The sequence below is a fragment of the Thermobia domestica genome, chromosome 3 (genome assembly GCF_964235325.1).
Source record: "Thermobia domestica chromosome 3, izTheDome1.hap1.1, whole genome shotgun sequence".
Classification (NCBI taxonomy): Eukaryota; Metazoa; Arthropoda; class Insecta; order Zygentoma; family Lepismatidae; genus Thermobia; species Thermobia domestica.
In genome coordinates, this window is record NC_137456.1 from 253,953,052 (window position 1) to 253,966,636 (window position 13,585).

Sequence of the window (13,585 nt, forward strand, 5' to 3'; positions counted from 1 at the left end):
ATATTTTAGATGGCAACAATGGACTAACATTCGTTGCTCACAAAGCGCAACTTTTACTCGTAAATTATTTTTAAAAAAATAAAAAATAAAAACCACGTGGCCCAAGCACTTTGTGGTCACATTTTAACAAAGTTTACACTACATACTGATTCTACATTCGCCCCCCTCTCCCGTTCTATTTTCATTAGCAAACGACTATAACCAACAGGATTTTTTTTAAAAAAAGTTTTCCTCTCTGTGGATGATCCATCGCTCGGTTTCAAATCAACGACGCGGAACGACCGCAGCAGTCACAACTGGTAAGAGAGTTCTGGGTACGCTTTTAATATATAATATATAAATCTCTGTTCAAATAACAGACAGGTCCCTCTATTCTATTGTATACATTTATAAGCTCCACCCATTTATCCATTTCTAGTTGATAGAATGTATCCACGGAGGAATTGGGTTGAAAGGTTTATAGTTTCATCCCAGCTGCTGCTCTACTAAAATATTAATAACAAGCTTTCGGCAAATGTATAAACGTTTCGTTACCCTTTTATTCCTCCTACCTCCATATTTTCCCTCCATTGGCTATTATAGGACCAATTACCATGTTCACTATTTTATTCCGGTGTCGTATCTTATTTTAGAGCTCCTTCGAGGCTAAGCGGTTAGCGTACGTACCTTTGGCGTGGGAGATCCGGGTTCGACTCCCATTGGGAGCTCTTGAAGTTTGGATCCCACGTTAAGCTGTAGGTCCACATCTCATATACTCTTGCTCAGCGTTTCCCAACCTTTTTTCAACTTGCGGCACACTACGGGTGTTACTTGGATTCTCGCGGCACACTGTAAATATAAAACACAGTGGTATTTTTTCTGTGATTATTGATCTCCTTCTCACAGAGAAGAAAGCTCTATCACTGGTTTTTCCCCGTGGTAAATCATTATGCTTATTTTTCATTCTAATTTAAAAATAGAAAACAATTGCAATAAAATATTGGACTCAGGTTTTTTTAAAAAATACGCTTTCTCTTTAAAAACTGTATCCAACCTTTCACTAAGAAGTAAGATCACTACATAATGATCGAACAAACACATCTCTTCTACTTTTAAAACACAAATGTAGGTAATTTTTCGAAAGGATTGGATGATATTTTAAATTTTCAAGTTACGAAATAGTCTGCAGCAGTAAAGAAGCAATAATGGTCATAACAATGATAAATACTTTTTTCAACATTAGAAATGTACAGAACAGTAACCCGGTATGAAACTTAAAATTGTAGATTCATAGTAGAGGTTCATAGTAATGTGAAATACAAATATAAATTTTCCCCTACATTTGCAATTTGATTGCTATAAAATTAATAATTTTGTTTCGACTTCTCGCGGCACACCAGCGCCCCATTCACGGCACACCAGTGTGCCGCGGCACACCGGTTGGGAAACGCTGCTCTTGCTACTGAAGGGGACGCTAAACTCCAAGTCAAATCAAATTAAATCAAACCCAGTCTAATCACATCCAATCCAATCCAATCCAATCCAATCCAATCCAATCCAATCCAATCCAATCCAATCCAATCAAATCAAATCAAATCAAATCATGTCCAATCAAATCAAATTAATTCAAAATAGGGACCGCGGTGGCTCAGTGGTAGAGCGTTCACCTCTGGTGCTTGGGGTTCCGGGTTCGATCCCAGCCCCTGCCACGTGAACCTTTGGTGGACAATCACCGTGTGCGTGGGTTTCCTCAGGGTTCTCCGGTTTCCCCTCACTTTCTACATTCAACCATTTCATTCATTTCTCATCATCATCGTCTCCTTTAGTCTGGCCGGCATAAGCGTGGGACGTAAAACTCAAAGATTTTATTTTCAATTCAAAATATCTTACTTTAAGTTACTCTTCCTTTACCTTTAACAGAATAGCATCTCAAATGGTATAGCACTCACGTCTGATGCGAAGAGTCCCCGGTTCGATTCCAGCTCATGTGAGTTTGTGATGGATAACATTGTGTTCATAGATTTTCTCACCGCATTCTCATATCACCAATTATTTCATTATCATCCGTGTCCTTTCGCCTATAACGCATAATTGTGGAGCGTATGAAACTAAAACTTTCATTTCATTTCATAATAGCACCTCGAGTTTCTCTTTTTTCTCTCGGGTTCGATTCCCGGCGGGAGCTCATGTGGTTCGAATTCCACGTTTATCAGTAGATCTACGTCTCATATAGCTTCGCTGCTGAAAGGGGCGCTAAACTTAAAATCAACTCAACTCAACTTCTTTCTCTCGGTGTCAGGGAATGGGGAACGATAACTTGGTGGTAAAGTGCTCAGATCTAGTGCAAAAATTTATTGGTTCGAGACAAGTGAAGTCACTTTGTGTTCACAACATGGTGTTCGAGGGTAGTTTTGAGACCCTATGGATTTATCCTCAAACACACAAAAAGAAGGAGAAAATTGACTAGTTGACTAGTTTTCGATACTTGGAGAGTATTATTAATGATGATATGAAGTGTGAACGTGAAATAAAAGCAAGGATAGGAATGGTGAAAGAAGCCTTTAGGAGGAAGAAAAGAGTATTTTGTGGGACCTTCAGCAGAGTTGAGAAAAAGAATGATAAAGTGCTTTGTGTGGAGTATTGCGTAGTATAGGTCAGAAACATGGATATTACGCAAAAAGTAGGAAAAACGACTGGAAATTTTCGAAACGTGGGTGTAGAGAAGAATGAAGAGAATTAGCTGGATCGAGCCGAAAACGAATGAGAGTGTGTTAGAAATGGTGGGGGAAAAATAACAATTTTAGATTTTATTAAGAGCAAGAGAAACTGTTTGGGACATTGGCTAAGAAGGAACTGTATTATGAGAGACGTGCTAGAGGGTATGGTGGCAGAAAGGAGAGGGAGGGGGCGAAGGAGACTACAGCTAATGGACGATATCAAAACAGAGAAATCGTAGTGAAGACGAAGAGGTTAGCGAAAGACTGTGGAGCATGGCAGCATCTCAGTTGCAGCAAGTGATCTGCCAATAATGGCAGAATACCTATATGATGATGATGATGATGATTATGATCCTATATCTGTACGATTCTTCTGAGGAATAAAAAGACCCAGTGGCGTAGCTTGGTTTTCTACTTAGGGAAAACCTCTACTTTAATGCATTAATCTGAAATTTAAAGCATCATTCGTAATGGTATTAGGTACCTGTTCCATCTTCGTTACGCTTCGTTCGAGCTCATTATTTACGTATGAAATTATTTTTTTGTTTTCTTTAAAATTAACTAGATTTAATGATGTTATTTTACTGGTGTCTTCTGCAAGTTTGTCTGTGTTTACAAACAAGCGACATGTGCTTATATTTACAAACATTAACCATGTGCGTCTTACTAAGGATTACTACAGGTGCAGACGACAGGACAAAAGCGACAATTGTGGTCACGTGACGACGAAGGAACAACAGTGCCACCGCCTCACCTGGAGCATATATACGAGGAAGGACCCAAAAGAAACCGGAATTTCGTTCTAAAAAAAAAATAATTTATTACATTTTTTACAAAATTCTTTCAGTCTCCTTCAAAGTACTCTCCATTAAATGCGATTCATTTTTCCCATCTTCTTTTCCACTGTTTGAAGCACCTCTGAAACGGTGGAACTTTTATATCGTCCAATGCGATGTGCGAAGTTCTTGTTACAGCCTGTACACCATCAAAACACTTTGCTTTTAGATTTTGTTTAATTCTCGGAAAACGTCATCATGTTGGTCAAAAAGTTTGGATCACTTTCAATCTGATTTTTCAAGTCCTGGCTCAAATTCAGACGAATGATTTGATCCTGTGTAAGCAGGCGAGAAACAAGTGTAGCGGCAGCATGTCTCATTTGCAAAACCTCATGCTGGCACGAGCTCCAACTTATTCCTGCCTGTTTTGAAATATCATCGATCATGAAACGACGATCCTCGCTGATTTGGGGGCAGATTTGTTCGATGTTTTCGTCGTTTCGAATTGACGAAGAGCACCCAGAACGAGCATGATCTTCAATACTCATCTCACCACACTTAAAGCGCCCAAACCACTCAAAAAATTGTGGGCGATTCATAGTATTTTTCTTGAAAGCCTGTTGAAGCATTTGGTAAGTTTTCGTTTTTGATTTTCGAAGTAGGAAGCAAACACACTCCTTGTTCCTTTGAATTTGCCGTAACGATTTCGCAGGCAGCAAACGAGAACAGTTGAGGAAAAACAATAATACGATTAAGAGTTAACCTCCTACGCAGACGCCGCTTGGCCAACTGATCTGGGAAGGTCTCTACTAGACCCACCTGCCTAGGAACGGCAGCACTCTTTCAATCCGGTTTCTTTTGCCCCCCCCCCCCTCGTATAACCAAGAGGATTTCAGCGACAAGCATCAGTCCTCGATTGGTCAAATCCCTTCCTCAGCTTGCAGTGGAGCTTTGGAAGTACCTAAACCCAGGCCTTTAGCTTGCAGCGGAGCTCTAGGCCTCCTTTCCTTCGTGGCTTGCAGTGGAGCCTTGGGAGATTCCCTCTCACAACACCCGCCTAGTTTGCAGTGGAGCTTTGTCGAGAATCTAACCCCTCTCTTCTTGCAGTGGAGCATTAAGTTTCCTACCCGACTGTAAGGTCGAAAGGACCCCTATTTTACCCAAACATGAGAGAATTTGTATCTATTTATATTATAGTGGAATTTTGTAATAAAATCTGTTAGTGGGCGAAAATGATTCCGGGCTGTACTTTGCTCTATCTATGCCTGCACAAGCAGAACTTTACAATAATCTGTATAATTTTTAAATCGTTACTATATTACCATTACTTATGTTAACACTTCTCGTTCTTCTTCTTTTTGTTGTTGCTTAACCAGGGAAAGCAAAGCCTCTAATTCTTCCATAGACACTATGCCTCTACTAAGAATCTTCACATTGTTGAAATATTGCCATAAATATTTTGGAAAGGGGAAAGGAAAGAGACTCTGATTTGGCATTAAATTTTTTAGTAGAAAAATTCACGTAAATGTACGTCTACTAAATAGGTATCTATTCTGGAATTCGGTTGCATCTATTTTAGCACCAAAATGAAAAAAAGACTTCTGGCCTAAAGATCTTGGCTATAGATATTTCCAAAATTTAGAGAAATTATTCACAAAAATATGTACGCGTACTCCCCAATGATGATGAATATTTCCTCTGGTAGAGAAAAAAATTCTTTACTTTTACCAAAAAAGTTTCATCGTTTTTCATAAAAAAAAAACCTCTTTTGACCTCTTTTTCCTTAGACATAACCATTTAATCAGCTTTAATTAACTAACGTAAACGTCAGATGCAAAGGCTTCCTCCATGATCCATGTGCTCCATTCCAACAAAATGGGTGAAGAAGACATAAGAGAGACGTTGTAGAGAGAACAAAGGGTGGAAACAAGATGGGTAATTAGAGAAGAACAAGTGCACAAAATTAATACCAGAGGTAGAAAAGAAGAGAAGAAAAGTAAAATAGTCATAAGAGAAACTCGACTCTTAAAGCAAATATTATTTCAAGAGGAGAGAAATCTTTTGAATATATTTCCTCCAAACAAGGAAAGTAAGTATGCTGCGACTGAAACTTATACCGTATTTGGATGGTGTACTTAAAACGAAATCTTTGTTTAAGATTCCAATGTTATGCTTCGGATGTTTTGGGGAAACAGATAATACATACAAGGGTCATAACGAGGCAAAATAACGTCCTTGATAACAAACAAGTTTTTCTTTCACTATCAAAGAAACGCCTTCAATAACAACAATTTCACGCTCTAGTATCTGATAGTCGTCCTAAAGAAAAAATACTAAAGAAAAAAAATCCTTTTGATAATAAGTGTTGCACAATAGTATTTACTAATCACTCTGAAAAAAAATATTCATAACAAATAACCTCTGCGTCCTAGTATCTTGTTATTATCAAAGAAACATTTTTGACATCTAATCACTCTCAAAAAATACCTTTGATAATGATTTAGTTTTGCGTCCTAGTTTTTACTTATCATATCATTCTCACAAAAGTATCTTTGGTAACGAAATTATTTTTTGCGCCCTAGTATCTTGTTATCAGAGAAACGCCTTCTATAACAACAACAATTGTGTCCTAGTATCTGCTAATCATTCTCAAAAATACCCTTAATAATAAATAAATTCTGCACCCTAATATTTACTTATTATTTTCAAAAGATACTCTCGATAACAAACAATTTTCTGCGGACTAGTATCATCATCAAACAAGAATTCTAGGAATGATAAAAAAAAAAAAAATGGATCAAAAGATTGCGATCTTGGCCAAGAATTTTAGGAATGATAAAAAAAATGCAAGAGATTGCGATCTTGACCAACAATTAGTTTCTGAATCAAGGGAAATAAAATTTTTGAACGGACCCTAAATCAAGTTTTCGGATTTTCTACGGACTAAGCACATCATGCTAAGTTGAGTGATAGTTTTGGTTTGGCTACACTATATGAACCGTAGTTTTCCAGATATAAGGCCTACAAGAAAATTTTTGATTGAAATATATTGGATCTTTTGATCCAAAAAGGAAAAAATGACAATACACAATTTCTGCCCCTTAATATCAACTTAGCATTCTCAAAACATTTATCCGTGACAATTCTGTGCAATCTTTCCTCATCAAGATAAAACAATGCCAATAATATGCATATCGCCATATAGTACATACTTCATATTTTAAATCGTGCAGTGTTCAATCTGTAATTCTGGTCAACTTGTGTTTCTTCGTCATAAACCATGGGTTTAAGATTTTAGGGCATTACTCTCACAGAAGCAGAAACACACATGTGAAATCAATCCTCCCTACAATGGCAATCCATCACCAAATACATCAGACTCTTCATATGGTCCTAATAAATTCAAGTATATGATGATAAAAATGTTGGAATAAAAATATGAAAACCTCGAGGAAAACTTATGATTATGGTTTGTTGATTGCATTATATGGATAGGATTGAATAATAAACCCCCTATCCAATGGTGGAGGCTGCTTTGAGGCAGAGCAAGCACCGCTCAAATTTTGAGGAAAATTAACTAGAATATGTCCTTTTGACGAACAGTTTAGTTGCAAAATGGAGTCTTCTAGACAAAAGTAAAATTATTTGAAGAATTGAGGCAGTACACAGTTCGAGTCACGCAACGAGAGTGACAGGTCGTCTCGTTACTCCGCTCAGCAAGTAAACATGAATGTTCGGAGAGAACGTACATTCAAAGCGCAAAACAGTCTTCTAAGATACTTCTGTACAACCACAGGATATAACGAAAGGATGGAATAGTCTTTTTTTAGATAATTCTATCTCTCTCAACGCAGCATATCCAAGAGAAGATAATATCTGACCATTTACATACACATGATGCATAGTACAGAGAATTGCACCTGATCCCACCCTGGCCGATCTCCAAGTAGATCAAGTTTGTAGTGTTTGACTATCTGATCTGAACAGGCTTCGCCGACAGTCGCTGGCTAGGGATACAAACACATTTCCCTTGGTCTGCACTCCAGACACAGACACACGGCCCTTACCAGGCACATCTCACAAACACAGCACATAATACCCCGGCCCTTATCAGATACACATGTGTGCCTACCATAATTTCTCATAACAGACAATATGGTGAAACCACGGAAGATAAAGCTAGTATGATAGGAGCCCCATAAGGAGGAGTACGAAGAAAGACACCGTACCCTGTATGCAGCAAAACGCAAAATGACAGTAATTAACGCTGCCCCAGAATTCACAGCAAATGTACTGGCCATTGGCGACAAGTTCAGCAAGAAACTTGGCCTAAATCGCGTCAGTCGCGTTCTTGGGTACATCTTAAGAAGTAAATGCACTAATACAGCAAGGAATAACAATAGCCAAGAAGAAATGTTGTGTAGAGGCATTCAAGAACGCAACCAGACCCAAGCCTTGCCCGAACTGCTTCGAATACGGGCCTTTCTTCCAGTAATGCAAGGAGAAACGAAAATACTTCGCGTACAGTACGAACCATGAAGGCGTTTGCTATTCCCTTTCCAACAAGGATTCTGTGCTACTTGTATCTCGAATGGCCACCAAACTAGCAGCAGCATGTGTCGAAATAGGGCTATAACGTAACATCACAAATCCATAAAAATTACCCAGGATTCTCAAGTCCGGAAGAAAGCAGGAACATCCGGCCCTTTCTAGGACCAGAACCTCCTGGTGAACACCTAGATGACTCCAGAACAATAGTGACTAAAGCTGTAATCACAACCATGATCCAGGAAGCTGTTAAGGAAGTTACCGAAACCATAATGCAGCGGGAAGAAAAATTTTCGAGCGCTGCTCTTGTTCATTATGCTCTTTCGACAGCCTCTATTGGCTATAGCATCTGTTAGGTACCGAGTTAAATAACATGAGAGGTCAATGAACAAAATCTTTTTTTCTTTATAACGGCACCGGTTCCAGTACCGAATTCGACAAACGATTCAAAAATGAACTGGTACCCTTGAACGACTCCCGAATCGGTGCCAGTTCATCTTTGAATTCGTGTTGAGGAGATGGTTCGTCACATTATTACACAAATCATTTCTATATAGAGAGAAAGAAAGTATGTTTTGTACTCACCTTCGACCTCTCTCTGGATTTTCTTCTGAGAAAATCAGGAACTTTGATGTTAAGTCTTCCTCTTTTCGGTTTTTCTTTTTCCTTTTCAGATTTATCTTCTTTTTCCTCTTTCTCTTCTTTCTCCTCTTTCTCTCCTTCTTCGGGAGGCTTCTCTTCCTCAGCGTCCTTCTTGTTCTCCTCATTCAACATCTTTTCTCTTTCCTCTTCCTCGATCTCCTTTTTATCATCACTTTTCTCCTCCGACTCCACCACGATAGACTCAACCTGCACCTCCTCACTCATTATGACTCCTGCAAATACAAACAAAAAAAAATCATATTTATTTGTTGTTGTTGAAACTAATACAATACAGTACATTTTAAGATAAGAAGTTTTAATTTTCAGTTTAGAATTTGAATACAATACAAATTCATTACTTGATCAAATTTCACCTTCTTCAGGGGATCGGACAAAAATATATTTCTTTCAGATCATTTCTTTAATTTTAATTTCATTAAGAAGTTTCAGACTATTAAGTTTGTTGCGTAATATTCTGTGAACAAGTAGAACGTCTTTATCTTTGCCGTGAGTTTTTAATTATGACATTTTACAGTTAACTTTTACTTTGGAATAGGATCCAAATTTTGATATTTTCCATAAGTAGAAGCTTTTCTTTGTTATAATTAAATATAAACTAATTATTTGCTGAGCAAAACTATATATTTTCATTATATTTCATGTTACAGTACAGTTTCGCCAACTAGCTCTTGTATGTATATATGATTGTACAGTTATACTATTTCACATTGTGTCTGATGAAGCCAAAGAGTTAGTTGGCGAAACTGTAACACGTATTGAAATTTAATGAAAATTGCTTAGCAAATAATTAGTTTATATCAAATTCTGAGTACAAGCATATTTACTTGTATGTGAGAAATCTGAGAATTTATTTTGAATTGTTTAAATTAATACGGCCGTATCAAGAAAGACTACAGGAAGTCAAATCAAAGAATAAGTATTGATTCTGGAAGCCGAGAGGACATATTAGGCGAAATAAGGGGGATCCGTTGAGAAAGAAAGGAAATTAGTATATTCTTGTCTGTCATAAGCAATTGAGTTCAATGGATGTTGAAGCAAACAGTCGAAGGGGGGAAAACTGGCCTATACTTAATCAAAGATCAATCTCACAAATTCCCTGGGGAAACTAAGAGAAAACTAAGGGAAACATTGAGACAGGAATTAACCCCTCGAATGTCAATCTAATACTACCTAGGTATATCTTTGTTATTATTATTATTATTATTATTATTATTATTATTATTATTATTATTATTATTATTATTATTATTATTATTATTATTATTATTATTATTATTGGAAGCTGTAGAGCAATTGGTTTATAGGCAAATACGCCCTTCACCAAAAAGTTGAGTCTAGCAACACATGAGATAATGAGAATTAATTGTAAAACATCACATTTGCCTATAATCCCCCTTCATAATCAATATCATGTTTTGAACTATGCATTGTTGTACAGACATTCAGCATATCTTCTGATAATCCAATAACTTAGGTATTTCTAACGACCTTGTACCTAAATGATAGACCAGTGGTTCTCAAAATGGGGTCCGCGAACTCCTGGAGGGCCGCGGGACCTAGCCGGGGGGTCGCAACGCCTAAAACTTGAAATGTGTTGTAATAAAATGAAACTCACAGCCGTTATGCCAGAAGTACTTTAAGAAACTGCAGCTGTGGGCAGTACGAGCACAAAACAATAACTATTCATCATTTCCAGTGCTCAAGGATTTCATTGATTCTTCAGATGAAAAACTCTGCTGAAATGCACAAAACACTTGTAGGATACTTGAAAGCATTAGCTGCAAGGTTTCGAGAATATTTCCTTGTCGCACAACCTAGTAATGGTTGGATTGAAGATTCTTTCACTAATGTAGAAATCCATGACATACAAAGTATGAATCTCTTTAGCACAGAACAAGAACAGCTAATGGAACTATCCTGCGATACTTCATGGAAAAACGTTTTCAAACAAAATGAACTTTGTAGTTTTGGTTGCGTCTGCGTTGTGAGTATGAAGAGTTGTTTAAAGAAACATTGCAATATTTGATGCCTTTCCCTGCCACTTACTTAAGTGGGCAGAACTTTTTTGCTCTTTGTAGAATTAAAACATCAAAGCGAAATCGAAGCGTCTTAATGTGGAATCGGATCTAAGATTGATGGTGACAAGACTTATTCCAGATTTCAATGCAATTATGGAAAAACACAAAGAAGTTCATTCCTTACATTAGTGACCCACATTTGAAAACATCGTTCATCAAGTGGATTTCCTTTAACAAGAAGAAGAAGAAGAAGACTTGTTTTCAGTCTTGAAAGTTACTGTATTTTCAATTGAAATTTCGTTAATTAGGAAACTATCATGTATCTTTAGAATAAACTACTTATTGCATTAATTTTCTTGATCTTTATCTTGTTCGTGGTAATTCTAATTAGTATATTTTTTAATACCATATGAAATTTCAGATAGCATTGCAAGGGGATCCGCAGATCACTTTCCGAACGAACAACGGGTCCGCGTTATCGGAGAATTTGAGAACCACTGTGATAAACAATAACATTACACAAATTGAAAGTTAAAGTTTATTCGGTATCTAGTCTTAATATTTTTTTGACTACAAGATAATTACAAAGAACGTAAAATGCATCAAATGAAGTTTTGACGCGCCGATATAGTTTTAATTCCAGTGACATGATTATTCTGAATAAGCCAAGAAATAATTCGCTAAAATAACACTTGAAAGGCACTAATGAACCAGAAGAACAAGTTGCAATGATTTGGCAGGTTCTTTCTCTTATTTAAAATAAATCTGGCTTTGTGACCAACCAACAGCTATTAAGAGATACTCAGACAAATAATATAGTAAAAAATGGTACATGTTGGATATTGAATATGTGTAATTTATTAAACAACTACTAAAACAGACACTGCCCCAATATCTAACCTTGAAATATAAATATATTCTCCTACAACTTTCAAAACAAAATTGTCTATACTTGGCTAATATCGTAGAAAGATATCTAGATGCACACGTACTTTCTTACAGAATGTAACATACAATCAGTGCCTATAGATTCAACCAATAAGGGATCTCACCATAACAACAAGGAGGGATCATGACAATCTTAAAAATCAATTATAAAAATACTGATCACGATCAAGACGGTCAGATCAAAATTGTATGGATCTAAAAGAAACGGGTTCAAAATATTTAAGAAAAAGCAGGAACCGATACAAAGAAGAAACATATAAGAAAGCACAACAAAAGAGTGGAATTTGTTGAGTTACTGATGATAGAAGATCACGATGACACTTGGATTAGCAATTCAGATTTAATTTCTTTCCTCAAAATATTTTACACTTGGAAACATTTTACAATTCCGTAAATTTATTTTTGATGTGGCTGTGTTTTATTTATGGTTTTAAATCGTTGCATCCATTGTTAGGATATTAATGTCGTAATCTTATCTACTGGAGAAAAGGCGATAAGCCTATATATATAACAATCTCTGTACAAAGCAATTCTAGTGACATGGCCGCAGCCGCTGTGGCTCACTGTCACTGGTAGAGCGTCTACCTTGGTGCCAGGGATCTTTGGTTTGATCCCAGACCATGATAACTTTTTTAGGTGGACAACTTCATGTCCGTGAGTTTTCTAAGGTTTATCCCATTTCCTCTCACCTTTTCATTCCACTAATCCTTTCATCAGAACGATCCAGCAACATTCTTTGATGCTGGATCACGAGGAAAGTACACTTTTTTTTTAAATATATGGAAAGAACACGAAAAATTTGTCTGGGGGTAATTCCGCTAAAAATAAACTTTAACATTTGATTTCAATATAAACCATTCTGCAGTAGTTTGGTTGAATAATATGCAACTCTTAGGAGTGTTTTGCATGTAAAGGGGGATGAAGAGACGAGCAGATGGGCGAATCATAAAAAAGAAAAACAAAGAAAAGAAACTTTTTCGCTATGTGGTCGATATCATGAAATGTGAAAATCCGTTGAAATTTCGAATTTAAGATTCCTTTTCCAAAATTACAGACTCTACTTTTATCGCAGTTATTTTTTTTTAATCGTTACGTTACATCGGACCTTACAGCATTACTAAAGCAGGTGAAGATTCTTCTCATACGCGTATATAAATCATACAGTATACTGTGCGGTACATTTACCTTTAGCTTCAAAATAATTAATTTAAACTTTCTACAAGCTACCTCATAACTTTTAGTCTTTTATGAGTATTCCTTTCTGAACGAAGGCTCCATGCTGTGGATGATTAAAAATAGAATTTTTAATTTCCTTCTCTGCATCTGCAATAAAAAACCATCTCTCGCTTTCAGTTACTCTAAAAGCAGCATTTAAAAATACTTTAAAAAATGTACTATTGCTTTACGTCATTTCGTTTTATTATTTTTTTTCCTCTGTTAGACTAAAACAATGAAAGATGTACGTTTTAATTTGAACGGATGGTTCATAGAATTATTGTCTCTCTCAGCCACTTCATTTATTGTAATCTCGTACATACAGCATTTAAATGAAATTATCATTGAATAGTTTACGTTGTAAGATATTTCTATTATATTATAACCAAGTACAGTAGACTTTCGATTATCTGGCCTAATGTGGAGAAGGGCAGGCTGGGTAACAAAAAAGGATTTCTATAATTACATACTTCCTGCCCTACGCAAAACATAGAAAACACACTTTTTATACCGAAACCCACTCCTACTCATATTTTCTGATCAGTATCGGATCTAACCCGGGGCCGGCTGGACCTAGTCCCTCCCCCGTAGTTTTTTTTTTTTTTTTTTTTTGAAAGATTTGGAGATCATTATAGTCAGGGTTCTGGCTGGCACCTCAGTTTTTAACTTCGAGGTCCGCCACTGTTTCTGACCTTTTAGTACAAAACAGCAGCTATAAATG

General features: G+C 36.6%; 1 protein-coding gene across 2 annotated transcripts in view; it reads right to left on the bottom strand.

Annotated features, from left to right (window-relative positions):
• Window positions 1–13,585, bottom strand: part of Nrt (Neurotactin) — a 547,731-nt gene that overhangs the window by 219,958 nt on the left and 314,188 nt on the right. For both annotated transcript variants that reach the window (XM_081752316.1, XM_081752317.1), the window contains exon 2: window positions 8,606–8,895. In XM_081752316.1, the coding sequence (XP_081608442.1) occupies window positions 8,606–8,887 (282 nt within the window). In that variant the 5' untranslated portion in view covers window positions 8,888–8,895. The remainder of the gene's footprint in view (window positions 1–8,605; window positions 8,896–13,585) is intronic.